The following is a 19,882-nucleotide window of genomic DNA, read 5'->3' as shown; positions in this document are numbered from 1 at the left end:
AAAAGTATAGGTCTAGTTGCGCTATGTAATACTAAGTAACATGTATAAGTGAAGAAAGTATAAACGTCATTATTTATAATGTTATCCAAACCACACTAAGTGGCTCTCCTTAGGAGCTAAAGTCCCATTTAAGATAATTGGCACTCTATTCAAAATGTGAACGGACAATATAATTAATACACGAGGCAGCAGTTTCTTCATTATGAGAACAACAACAACCATACCCAAGGGCACCTGCGAAGTCCACGCGCGCTGACATCGTGTATAGGGATGTTAGAGACAGAGCAAGATCAGATGTACCTGGACCAGAGCCGTTAACAGCAAGAGCTACTTCATTACTTGGCCATATTCTGCACGACAAACGACGATATTACACTTTTATTCTGTTCTAATAAACAACATTGCAATTTATTGTTCTAATTTAAATACTATTTTATCTGAAAGCATCATCATCTTTTTGGATCTCTGAAGGGGCAGCACATAACACTATAACTGTATTTATCTATATGTATTGGTCCAACAACCGTCAACCCGGTTCGTGTTGTGGGAAAGGCTAACCAACTAATACTTGTAACTAGATATGAACAGTCATAAAGACATAAGTTGGGAATTAGGAATTTGTCCTTCGGGTTACTGCAATACGTTTGGTTTAACTAACTAATTTATATATGCTCGTTTGGGGGCGCAAAATTGTCTTGATACGTATTACGATAAGCTGCCAACAATAGTACAATACTTATTACTTATTACTTAATAGGTAGGTACGAAATGAATGTATTGATTTTACAATGGTGTTTTTTTATGTGTCTTCTTTCATCACCTTTTAGCATAGACGCAAATAGCGTTTGAGATTTGGGGGGGCTAATAGGGCCTTATTTTGATAATATTGAATAAGCTTAAAACAAAATGTAGGAAATGTTTGGAGGGGCTATGGACATTTTTGGGGGGGCTTAGCCTCTAAAGCCACCCCCCCCCCTATTTGCGCCTATGCGGCTTTTAGGACGCCTTTTAGAAATGCTTCGATATTCTACTTCAGTCTTCAGCATCTTATCCGGTAGGAAAGTAAATCTAGTTGGTTTTTCAGGAAGTCAAAAGTATGAAATCCTCATTCTTTAGTAATTTTCAAAAACGTTAGGGACAACATGAAAAAACGGGAATATGTACGCAAAACCAGTTTTTGACAAAATGTCGAAATGTATTTTGTTTATTTAGTGTAACTCAAAAACAAATAACCGTTTTCATCAAATGTATATATGGCTATTTTCCAGTTTCCTCATATCATTTTCAAAATATTTTTACTTAGCAAATTATAAAAATTTGCAAATTGTTTCGAGTTAAATTTTAAAATTTAATACCTACTAGATTCTACATAAGTTAAAATTTCAAATTTCAATTCAAATTTAACACGTCCATTTTTAGTGGCCCGCACAAATAGTAACTACACATTATGTTTTATGTTTGAGTGTAGGTACATATTTAATTTTAAATAGGTAGGTAGGTCGATGATGTGACAAAAATCTACTAAAGAATCAGAAATATGCAATATTTACTGAACAACGGTTTTCAATTTGATTTTTGTTATAGTTCATTAGAGAATAACCCTATAGAGAATTGACATATTTACCAAAACTTTATATTCAATTTATTTACTTTCAAGTTACAATAAGTTTACAAAATATTTCTTTTTTTTTAGTCTATCTATTAAATAGTTGCGCAAATAGGAAAAATGTTTAGGGGGGGCTGAAGCCTTAACACATTTTTTTTTAAATTATAATTTATAGGCACATACTTTTAAGAATGGTATACTATTATTTTTTGAGGGGGCTAAGCATTTGAAATTATCGAATTTGTTTTCTATAAATTATGATAAAAAAATGGTCTTGGTCTAAACCTTGAAAATGTAATTCCTACTATGGTTCCTCATTGTTCATAACTAGGGAACGGATTTTAATTTAAATAAATATTTTTATGTAGTAATAGTATCGGAAAGTTTTCGATATATGTATATGTTTCTTTTAATTTCAAGTAATCGGATGCTAATTTTATTTTAAATATTTTCAAATATTTTAGAATAATTATTTTTTTTTACAAATAAATACAAAAGTCATAAATTATGTAATATTGTAGAATTTCCATTTTTATTTTAGTATTTTACGATACGATATGCGATACGATTAGGTCTCTGTACTGTACACCTTTGACATCAAACCACAACAATTCCATATCTTATCGAAGTAATAGGTAGTAATTTCAGAATTTCATGAAGAAACTATTTCGAAAATTCAAAATATCATTGGAGATGGTACTATTTGGGTTGGAATAGATGAAACCACAGATGCCGACGGTCGATATATCGCAAATGTTATTATAGAAAATTTTAGCACTGAACCATCTAAACCATTTTTGTTATGTTGTGAAGAATTAGATAAATGCTACCACAAGGCACAAAGCTATATGTCAATTATTTAATAATGCAATGGGTGTTTTGTGGCCCGAATGGTATAATACACTATACCTAATGCACTTTTACTTTTAACGGACGCCGCGCCGTATATGTGTAAGGCGGGGAAAATGTTGGACACATTTTATCCAAGAATGATACATTTAAATTGTCTATTACATGGTTTTCATCGTATAGCTGAAACAGTTAGATTTCAATTTTCTGAAGTTAGTTCATTAATTTCCAACGTAAAAAAAAATATTGTTTAGCGTCAAGCGTCATGTACAAACATTTAAAGATATGTACCTACCCGGATTTAACTCTACCTCCCGAGCCTATTATAACGCTATGGAGTACGTGGCTACCAGCTGTAATATTTTATTCAAATAACTTTAAAAAGATTAGAAACGTTGTCTTAAATTTAGATTCCGATGCTGCAATGGTAATAAAAAAAATAGTTGAGCTCATAGAAAGTAAAAATTTGCGAAACAATTTAGCATTTATTTCGACTAATTTTGGATTTTTGGTTAGATACTATTTCAAAATTAGAAACTTCAAAATGCCACTAACGGAGAGCTTAGAAATAGTTGATAATGCAATAAAGCAATTAGAACGTGTTCCTGGAGAAATTGGAATTTTAAACAATTAAAAATTAAAAAATTCCACTCAGAATCTAAAATGTATTGGAAAAAAACTCAGGATTTAATACTGTAATATCAATAAAAGACATACTATTAAACAAAACTCCGAATAACAATTATTCAGAAATTGAATACACTCCAAAAGAAATAATGTGTATGAAATATGCACCTGTCACGTCCGTTGATGTGGAGAGGTGATTCAGCCGTTACAAAGCAATGTTTAGACCGAACCGCTGCCACTTTACATTTGAAAATTATATGTTAGTATGTTTAAAAATTAAAGTTATAATATGTTGTTCCTAACTGTTTGAAACAGTCTGTTTTCCACATGAAGATTATGATCATTCAGAATAAATTTAAAATTGTTTAATATTTTTTAATTAATTATTTAATAATTCTATCTTATTTTCAATTTATATACTTAAATATTATACATTTATAAATAAATATTTATTAAGTAATAAACACATATATATTTAAATATTTTTGATTTTATACTAAAATATAAAATCCGTTCCCTATTCATAACTTATTCTTTTAGCAACTTTTAGCAAAATATCAAGTCATATGTTTTTATTGCACCTATTTGCCCACATTTTTATCAAATATTGACTATTATTGGAAATTCTAACTGCAAAGTATACTAAGTCTATGCGTGTCCTTTAACTCAATACAGTATGAATTGAAGCGAGTGTGCCAATGATCAAGATGTCATTGCTTATTTTTTTTTTATAATAATAAAAGGAAAAAATTAAACTTTAAAGTACAACCATTATTGTTGGCTGTAATGTGTAAAATATTAAATTAATTTTTATATGTTACTAATTAGCTATCAATAAAATGCTCGTTAGATGCTTATTTGATGTCACTATCTAGTACAATTAAATGGTTTACAATTGATACTTAAATAGCCTATTCAGCATCATTTCAATATTTATGGTAAGCACGGATAAGCACAATGTAAGACAAATAAATAAAAACAGAACAAAAAATTAAAATCTATTTAAGTGTATTCGGTAGAAACCTAGTGTTAAATCTTAAATTAAAATTAAAATATGTTTGGACTATTTGCTTATTCATCAATTTCAATTTCAATAAACTACTGCATTTTGGTATGCAATATCTGCCAGCCTATAGGATGTACCCCTGTTGGAACTATATGGTAAATTGAGTATAACGACTGATAATTGTGTAATAATGGATCATTCATTATTGTACCTAATTATCCCAATAATTGTGAAGATCGCTTGTTTCTGTGATGGAAATTTATTTTTACATTGTTGTTTGAAGCATTTTATTGATACATAATTAATTTATGGATTGCATTATTTTACTGATATTTATGACTGTTCAGTAGTAATAATTGTAGGTATATTTAATAATATATTAATATCTATAAAAAAAATAATATATAAAAATGAAAATTTCATATACAATTAGTGATGATTAATGATAACTTTTTTTTGTTTAAACATATATATTGAATTCCCTAAAACAGTTGGGTCAAAGTATAAAATAATTACAGCATAATATATTATATTTTACTTTAAATACAATCAATTTAATACATTATTTAATTTTGTTTTACTGCCTTCTCATCTATAAAAGCATCAATTCTTTGTCAACAAAATATTACAATACAGTCACTTAGACAATTTATATTTTGAGGTGGATAGGTATACTCCATGTTAAAAGCTGATACCTTCAGAAAACTATTATAATTGGATATGTAACTTAACTTTAACTTAACTTTGAATTTATATATATTTTTATTATATAAAATGTGAAATCGTTTTTACCAGTTTATTACAATAAATAGATATTTAATTAGTGAGAATGAATTTGATTATTCTATTTGATATTTTATAAAGCAAGCAAATTATAATGTAATGATACATAATAACATAATATTAATAGCAATATTACAAAGGAATTAAAAAGATTTTGTGCCTTCGCAAATCCTGATTTAATATGACACTTGAATACATGATCAAAGCTTAATTTATTTTACAAACATTTTTATTTATATACATGTATACTTAATATTTAACCTAATAAATCTAATAATGAGTTTCTAGAATATGAGCAACTATTTGTGCTTGATTGAACGAACTTTTCATACAAAGATCACATTTATATTCTTTATTTAAGTACATTTCTTCATTTACTGTATTTATTTCATTGCTGGAATTGAGTTTAAGAGGGGTATTTTTTTCAAGCTGAGTGTGATTTTTTCTATGTTCATTAAGACTAGTTGAACACATAAATGATATATTACAAATATCACAGTCATAGAGTATATTATTTTTTTGATGCATATACCTGTAGTGTCTTTTAAGTGAAGAAACATTATCAAATACTTTTAGACAACAAGTACAAGTAGATGACTTGCATCTATGAGCGATTAAATTATTCTTGTCATAAAATAGTTCTTGGCATAAATCACATTTAATGCATATGGCATTTTTTTGTGGTATCTTGTGTTTGTTTAAGGATGATTTTTTCACATTCTTGTTATTTTGATGTATTTTTAGATGAGCACTTAATGACCATGAATGAAAAAATGATTTGGCACATACGTTACACTTAAACTGCTTTCTTCTAGTACATTGTCTTCTTGTACGTACATCCATAGTAGACAGCTGATTATAACTCTTATTTTCTAGATGTTTTTTTTTAGCACATATTCTTTTATGGGATAATAATGTTGACATCTGAGTATATGATTTTTGACAATAGGGTTTTAAATGAATATTTAAATTTGATGTTTCTGGAAACCATTTGCCACAAAAATTACATCTGAATGGTCTTTCTCCAGTGTGAATTCTTTCATGAGATAAATAAAGAGAACATTTCGAAAATGTCTCAGGACAGAATTCGCATTTAAAATTATCGATACCAAGATGCCATCTATAATGCTGTTGTAGTCTATGAGATGTAGTGAATGATTGGGGACATACATCACATTTGAAATGGTTTTTTCCTAGACGTAAAATATAGTCCCGTGAAGAATCACATAAATTTGTACAATCGTCACAACTATATTTGGAATAATCTTCTTGATGGTTTTCAAAAATATGAGATATTATTTCTGAACGTTTATGAAATACTTTTGAACATCTTGAACATTCATAATTTTGGGATGAATTGCGGACTCTTTTTGTATGTCTTAATACACTATAATTCAAGTACTTTAAACGAATATTGCATCGTTGGCTGATACGTCTTAAATTGTGTATTCTTTTATGATCTTTTAAAGATGATTGTTTAAAAAATTTTTTATAACATATATCGCAATGCAATGTAAGAGTTTTATGGTTTTCCAGGGCGTTCAATTTATTAGTCTTTGAAAAAATGCATATGTGAGCTTTTAAAACAGATAATTTAGTAAATGACTGCCCACAAGTTTTACATTTCCATGTATACTTTTCTTTAAGGTGGTGATTATTTCCACATGCAATACTATTTAATACTGAACATATATTACATAAGTTATTTCCTTTAGTATGCGATATGTTACGCCTTTTTGTAAATTTACCATTTCTAATTACATTTTGACAAATTCTACACTTGTTGGTCATATCTTTTGTATTATTAGTTTTTAAATTACTTATGTTGGTGTATGATATTACATTTTCAGAATTGTTGCAAAAGTTATAAGTAGGGTTGTTGTGTTCAAGATCAAAAGGACTTTCTGGAAAGCATAAACTAGTTCTAAAATGTTCAATAATTGCAATTCGTGTGAGATATATTTTCCCACAAATATCACATCCGTACTTCTTAATTGGTATATTTATTTTACTTTGTTCTTTGATGGACATTTGACTTGAATCAGATTTTACAACTTCACTTTTTACGACTTTACAGCTATCAATTGGAAGCAATACATTTGCTATTGATGAAAGAGGTAGCTCATTATCTGAATAGCTAAATTATAAATACAAATAATTATTAATAATTAAAATTAAAATATGACATTAAACTTACTTTTCTATGTCAGATTCAGAACCATCCAAATTAATATCTTGATGTTTTGCATTTCTATGGTCAACATTAATCGTGGATATTGATGAAAATGGCAACTCATATTTTGAGTCTCTAAAAATTCAAACAAAATAATAATTTATTATTGAAAAGAAAATTTAAAATAAAATGTTTGATCTTAATTGATTTTATATGTACTTTTCCATGTTAGATTGAATATTATCCAATATGATATCTTGCCATTTTTTGGTATCAATGTTATTAGTAGTCCCTATTGATGAAAGAGGTAATTCATTGTCTAAACAACTAAAATTTAAACAAATCATCAAATCATAATGAAATTATTGAAATAAAAATTATGTTTTATAACTCACTTTTTATGGTCAAATTGAATTTCATCCGATACAAATTCTTGCCATTTTCCAGTATCAACGTTGTTATTAGTAAAACTCAACATAATTGTTCAGTGCCTTAGTTTAATAAATCTAAAATAGTTGAATAAATAAATAAATAACTTCATTTTGGTGTAAAATAATATATTATATGATATTACATTTCAAATATTTAATAAAAATGTTATTATCAAAACCAATATGCAGTTATATAGTTTTGATAGTACCTAAATAATCTTATATTTATTATTAATATATTAAAGTAGAAAAATACAATTTATATTATCATATAAACATTGAATATGGGCATATTTTAAAACTATTGAAAAAAAAATATTCTAACATTATTATTATTAACGGATCGGCCAAAATGTATCTTTTTGTTAAACAATTTATCTGCATAGATATATAATATTAGTATGTCCTGAGATATTAGATAGTTAATAGTTGTAAGAATTATAAATATACCAATATATATTTCAAAATCAAAAGTGATAAATTACATTAATCCTTCAGGCTCGTTGATAAATAATAGGTAATCATTCAAATAGGTGTACTGTATACATATTGAAAAATAAATTTAGATTGGAATTTATACTTAATTATTTAACTATATAAAACAATGAACTGTTTATAAAATGAATAGTACATTAATTTCATCAATCAACTTATATATTATATGTACAAAAAAAATATTTTCATGTACTTTTAAAAAAAATATGTATGTACCTATACAAGAATACCAATATTTCTAATATGCTTGTAAAGTTATAGCAATAATTAAAAGAGCTGAAAACAATATTTATTAACACTAAAAAAATATTTTCTAAAATACATACTTAAATAATATCTGAATGACTAAATATTGTAATAGTTTAACTCTGTCCTCTGGGCACTGATAACAACAAATTAGGTGTGATAGAAATAATATTTTCAATCTCATCCAATATTATAATATATTATATAAATTTAAAAAAATTGAATTTGAAATATTTATGATAGTAAGACTTATAAAATTACTACCTATTTTATTTTATTACCTATTAATCAATAGATGTTGCACATTTTAGCTATTCTTACTTTGTATTAGAAAGAAATATTTGTAATTTTATTCAATATAGAAATATGTAGGTAATAATACTTTTAAGCCAACAAGTTTTAAATTAAATTCACAAATAATATAAATATTTATGTGCTAAAATAATCAATGTCATAACAAGAGTTTTAAATAGTTACCTAGCGTAAAGTCTGTAAATTATAATGAAATAATTTTAATCGTATTTGAAAGCATGATATTGACGATTATAAGTATTTACAGATATTATAGTAGTATACTACCAAATAGACAATAGTATTGAGAGAATTATGGTATTATGTTTTTATGTTCTCTAATTAAAATTGAATATATGAATAAGATTTTTAAGATTCAGTATTATATATTGAAAAATCTCGCTAAACCAGTATAATATATTTTTTTTTAAACTTGTTTTTGCATTGATGTAATTTTACATAGAATAGAAACATATAATCTAAAAGAGAAAAGAACTATTTTAACCAAAAAAATTATAGTATCACCAAAGTATAGAATAATTCTATATTATATTCTAATTTACTTTTAACAAACAGTATGATAACACATTTGATGACGGGCTTTATGCTACAGTGTCACTTTTTCCAGCATTTTTTTCTACTTAGGATAAATATTGGCACTAAATAGTTAAATATGTAATATGAATTGTATGAAATATAATAATATTCCAGCACAGCTACTTATGGGGTAGAGAAACAAACTATGAAAAAGACAAAATATTATTTTTAAACAGAGATGGGTGATTCATAAAATCAAAGGCCACAAATTATTTTAGCATCCAACTTTATGTTTAATCCATAAAACTGTAAACTTATATTTATAAGAAGTCTATTGTTAAATTAATTTAATATATATCATACAGTGTGAGAAAACCGTCTAACGTGTACTCATAAAAAAAAACTGCCCCAAAACATTAAATATTTTGAACTAAATGAAGTTGCGTTTTGCACCGTTCTTTATCATTCTACGACAAACAAACATAGTGACAATAACATAAAGCAAACAAAATATATTACAAGCAAACAGGAAAATTACAACTTGAGAAAATTAAATCAAAATTACAATCTTATTTTTATATTTATGCAACGTACGATGTATACAAAATAGGAACATTTACATTATAATTTAAATGCCAGGATGTATAAACAATCACTAAATAAAATTAATCAATAGTAAGCTTTTGGTTCCTTTAGGTACCTATTCAGTATTTTAGTAGTGCATTAAATTAATCAATCTTTTATACTAATCGGCTACAGAATATTAAATTACATTATATTATTGTTTTTTTTTAGATAAAACTACAATTATAATCAATAATTAACCATACTTAGGTACTACTAAACAAATTAAACACAATTAAATATTCTAACTACCACCAAGTTACATATTTTTAAAAAAACTTTTGCAATAATAATGTTACTTTGATTTGTAATAATATATGAAAATAATTATAATATTATACATTTATACTTAAATCAAACATATTTATTGTATACAATTATTTAAGATAATTAGATAGGGCACCAAACTATGCTGTCGCAAGTAAATTTTCATCATCGACAACTTAATGATTTTTTTATCACATATTTTCAATCAAAAAAAATATTAAAAGTATACTTTTATTATAAACAAAATATTTTGTTTGAGAATTTTTTTTATAATATATTAATGCATTTATTAATTAAATATTTAGAAGTTATTATAAAATCCAATAACAACATACTTTACAACATGTCAGCATACTATATAAAGTTTGATCATGGCAATTTAATAATTATATATATTAATATAATAAATTAATTTTTATAATTAAATATTTTTATATTTAAATATAAATACTATTGACAACATAATCACGTTGGGAACTGCAAACGGATATTAGAATGTGAAATATGCAACAGGCATGCTAGCTTTATTAGTTAGTATAATAAATTATAAATATATTATTAAACTTTCAGATGAAAAATTGTACTTTAGTAGTAATTTATATCATTGTACCTATAGGTACTTTCTATGGTACTTATTATAAAATATATTTTGCCATGGTACCCTTGGTTAAAAACCACGATTTACGCTGATATACAGCACGAATTAAGATATATCTTAATTCGTGATATACAGGTTGCACAATGACTTATGTTTAATAGCGTTCCGCAGTGACTTTAAAAATGACACTATAACAGCTTGTCAAGAATAGAGCATTAGCGCTCCCGGTGTCGAAATAAGCATAACGAGATCTAATATTCTTATCTATTACGAAATTTAGCCTAGCTTTTTTTTTGTCATTTGAATATTTGATTCAGTTTCAGATTTTATATTTTCTGCTTTATTTATGTAATTTTGTTGTACTTCATTTTAAAAGGTACAATCAAAATGTCTTGTTGTGTTCCATCTTGTGCACATAAAGGGGAAAGTACTTTTGGTGTACCCAAAGATATAGACCAGTTAAATTTATGGAATGTGAGGATAGGTATAGATTTAAAACCATCCTCAAGAGTTTGCTCAAATCATTTTGATCATAAGGATGTTATAAAAACTTGGGAATCAGGACAAGGTACCAGCAAGTATACAGTAAGTAAATGTATTTGTTACAAATAGTAATTAGGTTTTACAATTAGATACTGTGTATATATACATAATATATGTAATTTAATAGTTTAATATTATAATATAGTTAACTACAGTGACGTAGTTACGGGGGGGGGGGGTTCCACCACCCAAACAAAAATCTTTTTTATATTGGTATTTTGTTTTGGGAAAATTGTTGTGATAAGAGACTTTCGGCTAACTCCCGACCACGATTAAAGATATACCTTTAATATATCTTTAATCGTGCTCCCGACCATAGTATAGACATATAATAGGATTCTATTATATGTCTATGCTCCCGACGGTACGAATAATAAATTATATAGCACGACGAGTCGACAAAATTATCGTCGATAACAATTTTATCATAGGTTACGCCTCGATAACTATTACTGAAATAATAACCAATTATAAAATCGACAAAAACAGCGATAACGACATGGAGTGGATTTTATTTTATGAATTATTATAACAGTCAAATAAATGTCTAATATGAAACTATTGCAACCATTTATAATTAATACCAATTTGAAACAAAATAAAAATGACGTTTAGTTTAACTATAATAACTAGTAATTTGTATCATAAATATATTTTAAAACCCCCCCCAGAAAAAAATCGTATCTACGCAACTATGAATTATAAAATGTATATTAATAACATTTTCAGGTATGTTTAAAAAGAGCAAGACTCTGTGAAGGAACAATTCCTGAAAATATAACCTTAGGTTTAGGTTTGAATAATTCATTCATATATGTAGCAACACAGGAATGGAATAACACTCCTTTGACCAAAAAGAGAAAGGTATAATATTTTGTAATATTAAAAAAAAATTAAATATAAAAATTAAAAACATACTTGAGTGTAAAATAAGATATATTTAGGTACAAGACAATTTAAAATTGAGCAGTATACAGCAAGACCATTGTTATAGTGTACATCAAGGTACAATTAATACATCTAATATGTCAACTGTTTTGTATACAAGTGATACTTCAAATGATAATTCGACCATATCTCCAACTTCTGAGTATAGTATAATAGAATCCAAGTTATAATTTATGATCTACATAAATTTGTTAGCTTCTATTTTTACTCAAATTGTTAAATTATATTATCATAAATATTGATACAGCCAGTTACCACTACATTATTTAAATCTGTTTTGGAAAAAACTAAGTTTACTTACTGTTCCACCAAAATGGTTCACAGATAAGTTATCATCCTAAATATGAAAAAAATAGTTGAATTCCAAAAATTATGTTTATTTAAGGATGATTTTTCAAGATTTATTGAAAAGCAAGTAGTTTTAACAAAAGGTTAGTTTAACAAAAAAAATATTAAACATTTTAAATTGATTTATTGCTAATAATTTAATAGATTTCAATGTGTTTATTCATGTGAATGGAAAATATATTGATTTACCACCTAATCATAAGCCAGAGAGCGTTGAAGATCTTGAAAATATTATTTAACTACTTGAATCTACAAAAGTATGTATAGGATTAGTGTCTTCAGATAAACTTATAAATATAAAATCAACATTTGGTTCACAATTTGTGGAATCATTTAGTCAGTGGAGACATTCAAAATGTTCCATGATACTCAGACCAAATAGTAAAAGGTAATTAGATTAATAGGTATGTATATTTTAGTATCAAACCAATATCGGTATTATTTAATTTTAGTAACACATGTTTATGGTGTAAACGCCTTTGGTATTGTGTTAAAAATAAAATCTATCGATCAAATACGAAAATATGTTTTTCGCCCAACAAAAAGAAAATTTTAGAAAAACTTAAAACTAGAAATGCTGTGATGAGAAAATATTTCAAGATTTGTTAAAAAGAATGTTCAATTACTTAACAAATTAAATGAGCTTCAAACTAAAATGAAAGAAATTTCACATTCTAATCTCCAAAACATAATAGAGAATTCCAATATTCCAAAATCACAAACAGATTTAATTTATGAAATATTAAACGCTTCAAAAATGAAAAATCCATAAAATAGAAGATACAGCGAGAATTGGATGATATTATGTTTATTGTTTCAGATCAGGTTTTACATTTTTATATATTATTGGTATTAATAAATAATAATTTTTATTTCTTTTATATTATGTTATAGATCTCCTAGCGGTTATACATTTTTAAGGAATTGATTGTGGTTTTGATCCTAATTTATTTAAATTAATCAAAAAGAAATTTTCAGGAAAAAAAGATCAACAAAAAAAAGGAATTATTCTGATTGATGAAATGTTCTTAAGAGAGAGGAGCTTGAGCGTTAATAGTCGTACACTTTCATATATTGGGTTAGAAAATTTTGGCAAGTAGAAAACAAAATAAGCAGTAGTAAAAAAGCCAACCATAGTCTAGTATTTATGTGGCAAAGTTTGGCACATAAGTTTGAACAACCAATTGCGGTTTTTGCGTCAAACGGTCCAATCAATGGTGAAATGATAATAAATAATAGGTATAGTTTTCAATTTAACTAAATGCATATTAATTATTAATTGTAGGTGTTGATCTTGCTAAATTGATAATTAAAGTAATTTAGTAAATGGAGGATGATGGTGGACATGTAGTGGGTATAACTAGGGATGGAGCATCGACTAACCGAACAATGTGGAGTACATTAGGGGTAAACATTTATGTTACCTACTTGGTAGTGAATAAATTTAAAATATATATATTTTTATTTTATAAAAACTGACAATTTTCATCATATTACAAATATAGGTATCAGCAAAAATGGACAGTTTTCAAAAACTATTTTAACAATCCTTTCAATACTTCTTTAATACGCCTCACTTATTAAAAACTATTAGAAATCGATTATTCCAAAATAAAGAATTAATGGTACATAATTTGAATTTAATAATCAAACAGGAACTAGATGAGAATTCAATAATAAAATGTTATTTTATATTATGCATTTAAAAACTTTAGATTAGTCCGTCATAACCTCTAATAAAATGGGAAATTATTCAAATGTATTTAACATTGAAAGCAATAGTTTAATTAAAGTTTGCCCTAAGTTAACTAAACAATATTTTGAGTTGAATAATCTTTCGAAAATGAAAGTAAAATATGCAGTTCAGGTTAGTACTTAGTATAATTTATATTATTTAATAGTACCTATGCATTAAATTTACATTTATTATTCTAATAAAAATATGTTTAGATCTTAAGTAAGTCAATGGCTGTAGCTATTGAATTCTACAAGAAAAAAGGTTTTGAATGCTTTAATGGTTGTGAAGAAACAGTGAAATTCACTAACTTTATTAATAATATGGTTGATGCCTTAAATAGAAAGTATCCCAAAGAAGGCATAAAAAAAAAAAATAACACTGATTTACAGGTTTTTTTATGTGTTTGTGGTGCATGTTTGTGTTATAAGTTTTTATTACACGCTCAATTACCCCCTACTCCCGTGGATTTGCCATTGTGTTTTTATGTAATAAATATTTAATTAGTTTCTACGATATAAATGTTTGTATTCTATTAAATTAAATTTAGTTTTATGTATATAATATTTTTGTGATACATATATGGTTTTAGATTTTAATACAGGCAGTTGAATGGTTAGATAATTGGGAAACTAATTTAAAATTAGGATTGATTAAAGAAAAAAAAAATTTTAACTCAGCCAACATGTGATGGATTAAGAATGACATTAAAATCAACCATAGATTTAGTCAATTATCTTTTGAATAACTGTGGTTTTTCATATGTCTTAACAGCTAAATTATGTCAAGACAGTTTAGAAGTATATTTAATTTACTATTAATCATTAATTTACATTATTTTTATTTCAAACATAACATATTTTTTTTGTTAGAAATTTTTTGGTATCCTGAAGCAAGTATCTGGTCCTAATGGCCATCCTACTGTACCTACTTTTTACAGTTATATTGCATGTTATCGGTTTATTAAATTGTAAAACCTCCAAAAACTGGCAACTGTACTATATTACAAGGTGTTTTTTAAATATTCTAATATTAATAATATTTTTTTGTTTTTAATTTTACTGTACTTTTTTTTTAACTATTCCAGTTATTTCTTTATCAGATTTGAAAGATATCATAATGGATCCAGAAAATACCCCGTAAAGAGTGTTAAAAATTAGAAATTTAAAAAATAAAATCGATAAAATAGTTGAAGATGATTGCTGGGATTTGGACGATATACTTTCGGAACATGATTATGCTGACTCCACTGTCTTTGACTATGTAGTTAATTTTTTAGCTGGGTATTATGTATTTGCATTATTATTGATATTTATGTAATATTAATAAAAATCTACATCAATGAAATAGGTACATAGCAAAACGGTTAGTGGCCACTCTAGGTGCAATAAAGAATTTATTTTTCAAAGAATGAAGAAATTAATTAATTAATATCTATATTACCTTCCTATATATTCGTCACTGAATAGTGAATTGCCTTCTTTACAATTCCATTAAAAAATGTCAATATAACGGAAAAAAATTAAAACGCATTATAGGTATAATACATACCTGTTTTATTTTATTTTTTTAATTTTCTACCATAGATATGTTACCTACCTAAAATAAATTACCGTAATACTTCTTAAACCGTAAAAAAACGCTTTGACCACGTAAAATGTATAACTAATTTCACATATTATACCTAATGCTCACAAGTTTTTTTTTTTATCCTAAAGAATATTATAATAATATTTCATGTAAATTAATTATTATTAATTATAAACCTAAACGAACATTCAAAAACAAAATATAAGTTATGTATGTTAAACTTGATGCCTTATGTACGTTTCTATAATATTTGGGAAAATTGTATTTTAAACATTTATAATTGTATAAATAGACTTTATATGTGTTCAATAATCAAAATAGCTGTGTATATTTTATGGTTATTGTGATTTCCAAATAGATGTATTTTTTTTAAACTTTTTATGCACATGAAAATATTTGGGTGTCTACTGAAGCCTAAAATATACTCTGTTCACAGTAAGAAACTTAGACGGCGTGCTAACTTGTGCACAGGGGAGGGGCAATACTACACGGCAGGTATACAGATTGATGACTCGGTAGGGGTAACAAACGGGTGTTACCTGACTGCCACCGACGAAAACTGGTCGCCACCTTTTGCATTTCTTATTGTGAATATAGTTTAGCTGGTACAGTTATTTTTCATAATTTAACGGAAACTAATGAGTGCCTGTATTTGTTAATTTATTCATTAAGTATAGTATAACTTACCAGAAATAGTATTTATTTATAAAACTAATAACTATTTTGTGATATGCCTTATTATACATTGATCATTTTATTAACTATAGGTACCTAACTATTTATATTGACTTACTTTCCTAATAATAAATAATTAAGTACCTACTGAAGACAATAATATTATTTCATACATAATAAGGTTGACAAACTTACTGCAAAAGATACTTATTTTGTATTTTAGTGGGGGCCTTATATTAATTGAATCATGTGCCCCTTAAATCCGACCCTGCCTATACCTGGTCTATTGATAAACCGTATAAGCAGTTATTCTATATAGTACATAGGTCGTTAACCTAACTGTATGATCTTTTACGCCACAGGTTATGTAGGTACTTGCAGGGCTGTATTTGAACATATGGCGCCCAAGGGCAACATATTTTTCCGACCCCCAAAGAGTTATTTATTAAAATGTAAGGTACCTATTATTTTGGGTCATAATTTATGACTCATAAATATGGTTAGATTATGAAATTTTTTTTTGGAGACCTTTATTTTTTAATGAGTTAAGAACAATCAGTGATACAAACAGAATTTGTCGGTCAAAAACTTAGTTTCAGAGTTATACACGAGTTTACAAATTCCCATCCATCGAGGTTTTTTTAATTATATTTCTTTATTAACAATATAATATACAGTAAGTAAAATAAGAAATTTCTGAGAAATCTCCACCAAATCACAATACATAAGGAAAAAACATTTTATATAGGTAGTTTTAAAGTTATAAATATGTTGGCTTAATAATAAAAAAAGTTCACGAAAATTTATTACCCACCAAGTTCCACCAGGAGTGGCAATGGCCCACCCTGGTGCTCCCCTAAATACAGGCCTGGGTACTTGTCCAAAACTCGACTACCGGGATTCAAATAAAAAAATGTGGGTAAGTGGATGTTGCTCTGCTGTACAGCAGGTTACAAGTGTGTCACTGTATAATGGATGGTATTAATTTTGAATTCAATGATATAATATCATTGTATAAGAAAAACGATTCTGAGCGGAGATGGTATGTCAGTCTAGGTATAAGACATGTTATACTATTATCTATGGTATTAAAAAAAAAATTGACCTATAATGGGAAGGTACCTATAATAAATTCCAAATTAATCATATCACAATACCTATCCATTAGGTACTTATAACGCGTTATACATAAACAACAAACCGTGATACTATCATAAATATATAATAGTATACTTAAAAAGTTTCAAGTAGGTACCTACCCACGAATAATATTATACAATCACAACAAAATAACTAAACTAGGTTTTTTAATATGTAATTTCGTCTAAATTTTAACTTATAGAATGACTATAAAAATAAACTGTGTAAATGTATTTTTTAGATTTTTTGATAACAGAATTAACTACTTACGTGGAATCTTGTTTTAAATTTTCAATTCTTAGGTACAAAAATTGAACATTTTATAAATTTTTAACTACAAAATAATTATTCAATTTTAAATTTGATAAATTTTGTCAAAATATGAACTTCAAATGCTTATAAAAAAAAATTGTAACTATGTATTTTTAATATTTTTCTACTCCTATTGTAACAATATATCAGGAGCCTTGCATTAAATTTTCACACTTTTTTACTCAACAAACAACATTTTATTGATATTTATAGAAAAAAAAAACTAAAAAAATTGAAAACTGAGAATGTCCGTAAACAGCTCAAAAAGAGTCAAAATATTTTGAAAATTTTATGGTCTATAAAAAATGAAAATATTAACATTCAGTGAAATTTTCAAATATCTAGTCATTCGTTTTTTAATTACAATAAAATAAGAAAATCGTCACTTGAGAAATCGAGCGAATATCAAATGTTGTAAAAATATGAATTTCAAACGCTCATAAAAATTTAATTTTACTTTCTTGTAGACATTTTTTTTTTTTATAAAGGTAGACAATATTATGAGGAATCTTGTATTATATTTTCAAATCTTAGATTTAAAAAGAAAAATTTTTACGAATTCTTAACCCAAAATAATTTGGTAATTTTCGTGATTTTTACATATTTTGTCAATTTTTGAACTTTAAATGCTAATAAAAAAAAACTGTGACTAAGGATTTTCAATATTTTTCAAATATCATCGTAACAATATAGTAGGAGCCTTGTATTACATTTTCAAGCATTTTTACTCAACAAATAAAGTTTTATTGACATTCATAGAAAATAAAACTAATAATATTGGAAACTGAAAATGTCCCTAAATAATCAGAACAAATCAAAATATTTTGAAAATTTTATCATGTATAGAAAATAGAAATATAAACAACCAGTGAAAATTTCATGTATCTACGGTCATTTGTTTTAAATATACACCAAAAACCAAAATCAATTTTCTCGAAAACAGATTTTGTGTAAAAATTCCCGTTTTTCTTTAATTTTCTTTTGTTTTTCACGGCGCTTTTGAAAACTATTGGAAATTTCAAATTTTTACCTCCCGAATGCACCAATTAGATTCACTTTCCCATCATACAAGATACTGTTGAAGAAAACCGAAGCAAGTTTTACTGCCCCAAACCGTGATGACACAAAAATAAAAAATAAAAATAATAAAAAAACACACATCATTGTAAAATCAATACATTCATCATTCCACTCAGAATATAAAAGGTGGGCAAGTGGGTGTCACTCTGCTGTACAGCAGGTTATAAGTGGATCACTGTAATGGATTGTCTTAAATTTTGATTTAATGAAAAACGATTCTGAGCGAAAATGATCTTTTAGGCGTTAGCGTCCGTATTTTACGTCCGTATGCATGGTAAATTTCTGTTTAACATTTCTCATGTGACACATACATTGACTATAAGTATACGTTTTTTTTTTGCCCTACAGAGTACCTATTCTTTTATTTTTTATTGTTATCTATAATTATTTGTTGTTTTCGTTTAAGAAAGATTAGATTTGTATTTGTGTTTTGCTTAAGTCGTATTAGTTTGTTTTTTTCTTTAAGTTTTCGGAGGTTATTTTTGAACCAGAAAATATAAAGGAACATATCGAGCGGGCTCAGAAAACAATCCCCAAAATTTGTACCTAAGTTTTATTTGATATTATATAGAAAAACGCTGTTTCAAGCCGTCGTGTGTGTGTTACGCGTTCGTCGACGAATTAGATAAATAAAAATTATTTACTTAAATATTTATTTTATTGCGTTACTTTGATGCTGGTTGTCGCCGTGTTCGGCACTTCGGCTGTGTACGGATTAGGACTGTTGATGAGTGCAGAGCATGCAGAGTGCATGTTGTGCTCAGTACTCGCGATGACAGTGTTCATCCATCACCCACGTTGTAAGAAGTCCCGCAGTCCAACATGCATTAGAAAAGTTTTTTCCAGAAGCCACCAGCACGGTCGACGGTGAAATGGTGTCTCATTTCGCGTCCATTTTATCGGGTTACGCGAGACGAGCGACTTCGACGCTCGCCGTAGCAATTTGGGTTTGCCGCGCGGTCGATCGGAACCGGCATG

The 19,882-nt window shown here is 26.8% G+C and overlaps 2 protein-coding genes across 13 annotated transcripts; one reads left to right on the top strand and one right to left on the bottom strand.

Moving 5' to 3' along the window:
* Positions 1-4,435: 4,435 nt before the first annotated feature.
* On the bottom strand, positions 4,436-10,515 carry LOC100159422 (zinc finger protein 2-like). Of its 3 annotated transcripts, none has more exons than XM_016806130.2 (5): positions 10,271-10,515; positions 7,440-7,550; positions 7,264-7,371; positions 7,069-7,179; positions 4,436-7,008 (listed from the first exon to the last, which is right to left on the bottom strand). In XM_016806130.2, the coding sequence occupies exons 2-5, from the start codon at positions 7,520-7,522 to the stop codon at positions 5,142-5,144; spliced, it is 2,169 nt and encodes a 722-aa protein (XP_016661619.1). In that variant the 5' UTR covers positions 7,523-7,550; positions 10,271-10,515; the 3' UTR covers positions 4,436-5,141. The 3 variants fall into 3 exon arrangements, with proteins under 3 accessions (XP_016661619.1, XP_016661620.1, XP_001948701.2); XM_016806131.2 differs by lacking the exon at positions 10,271-10,515 and adding an exon at positions 8,297-8,371; XM_001948666.4 differs by lacking the exon at positions 10,271-10,515 and adding an exon at positions 8,187-8,309.
* A 298-nt stretch (positions 10,516-10,813) lies between these two features.
* On the top strand, positions 10,814-17,371 carry LOC100574153. 10 transcript variants are annotated; one of them, XR_003839243.1, is made up of 7 exons: positions 10,814-11,118; positions 11,806-11,940; positions 12,021-12,455; positions 12,517-13,589; positions 13,658-13,779; positions 13,878-15,117; positions 15,195-17,371. XR_003839243.1 is itself a non-coding variant. In XM_029488684.1 (4 exons), exons 1-3 carry the CDS (start codon positions 10,921-10,923, stop codon positions 12,192-12,194), a joined length of 507 nt encoding a protein of 168 aa, XP_029344544.1. In that variant the 5' UTR covers positions 10,814-10,920; the 3' UTR covers positions 12,195-12,455; positions 12,517-17,371. The 10 variants fall into 10 exon arrangements, 1 of the variants encoding a protein (XP_029344544.1); XR_003839240.1 differs by having other exon boundaries at positions 12,517-12,760; positions 12,825-15,117; XR_003839241.1 differs by having other exon boundaries at positions 13,658-15,117.
* Positions 17,372-19,882: the final 2,511 nt, after the last annotated feature.

This window comes from Acyrthosiphon pisum, chromosome A1 (genome assembly GCF_005508785.2).
Source record: "Acyrthosiphon pisum isolate AL4f chromosome A1, pea_aphid_22Mar2018_4r6ur, whole genome shotgun sequence".
In the NCBI taxonomy this organism is placed as follows: domain Eukaryota; kingdom Metazoa; phylum Arthropoda; class Insecta; order Hemiptera; family Aphididae; genus Acyrthosiphon; species Acyrthosiphon pisum.
This window is presented reverse-complemented; position numbering and strand designations above follow the sequence as displayed.

Excerpts from the sequence above, each read along its gene's own strand:
- LOC100159422 (XM_016806130.2), bottom strand. The coding sequence starts at position 7,522 with ATGTTGAGTTTTACTAATAACAACGTTGATACTGGAAAATGGCAAGAA. Across the intron at positions 7,180-7,263 it reads ATTCAATCTAACATGGAAAA|AGACTCAAAATATGAGTTGC; the intron begins GTACATATAAAA and ends TTGAATTTTTAG. Across the intron at positions 7,009-7,068 it reads TCTGAATCTGACATAGAAAA|CTATTCAGATAATGAGCTAC; the intron begins GTAAGTTTAATG and ends TTTATAATTTAG.
- LOC100574153 (XM_029488684.1), top strand. The coding sequence starts at position 10,921 with ATGTCTTGTTGTGTTCCATCTTGTGCACATAAAGGGGAAAGTACTTTT. Across the intron at positions 11,119-11,805 it reads AAGGTACCAGCAAGTATACA|GTATGTTTAAAAAGAGCAAG; the intron begins GTAAGTAAATGT and ends TAACATTTTCAG. Across the intron at positions 11,941-12,020 it reads CTTTGACCAAAAAGAGAAAG|GTACAAGACAATTTAAAATT; the intron begins GTATAATATTTT and ends AGATATATTTAG.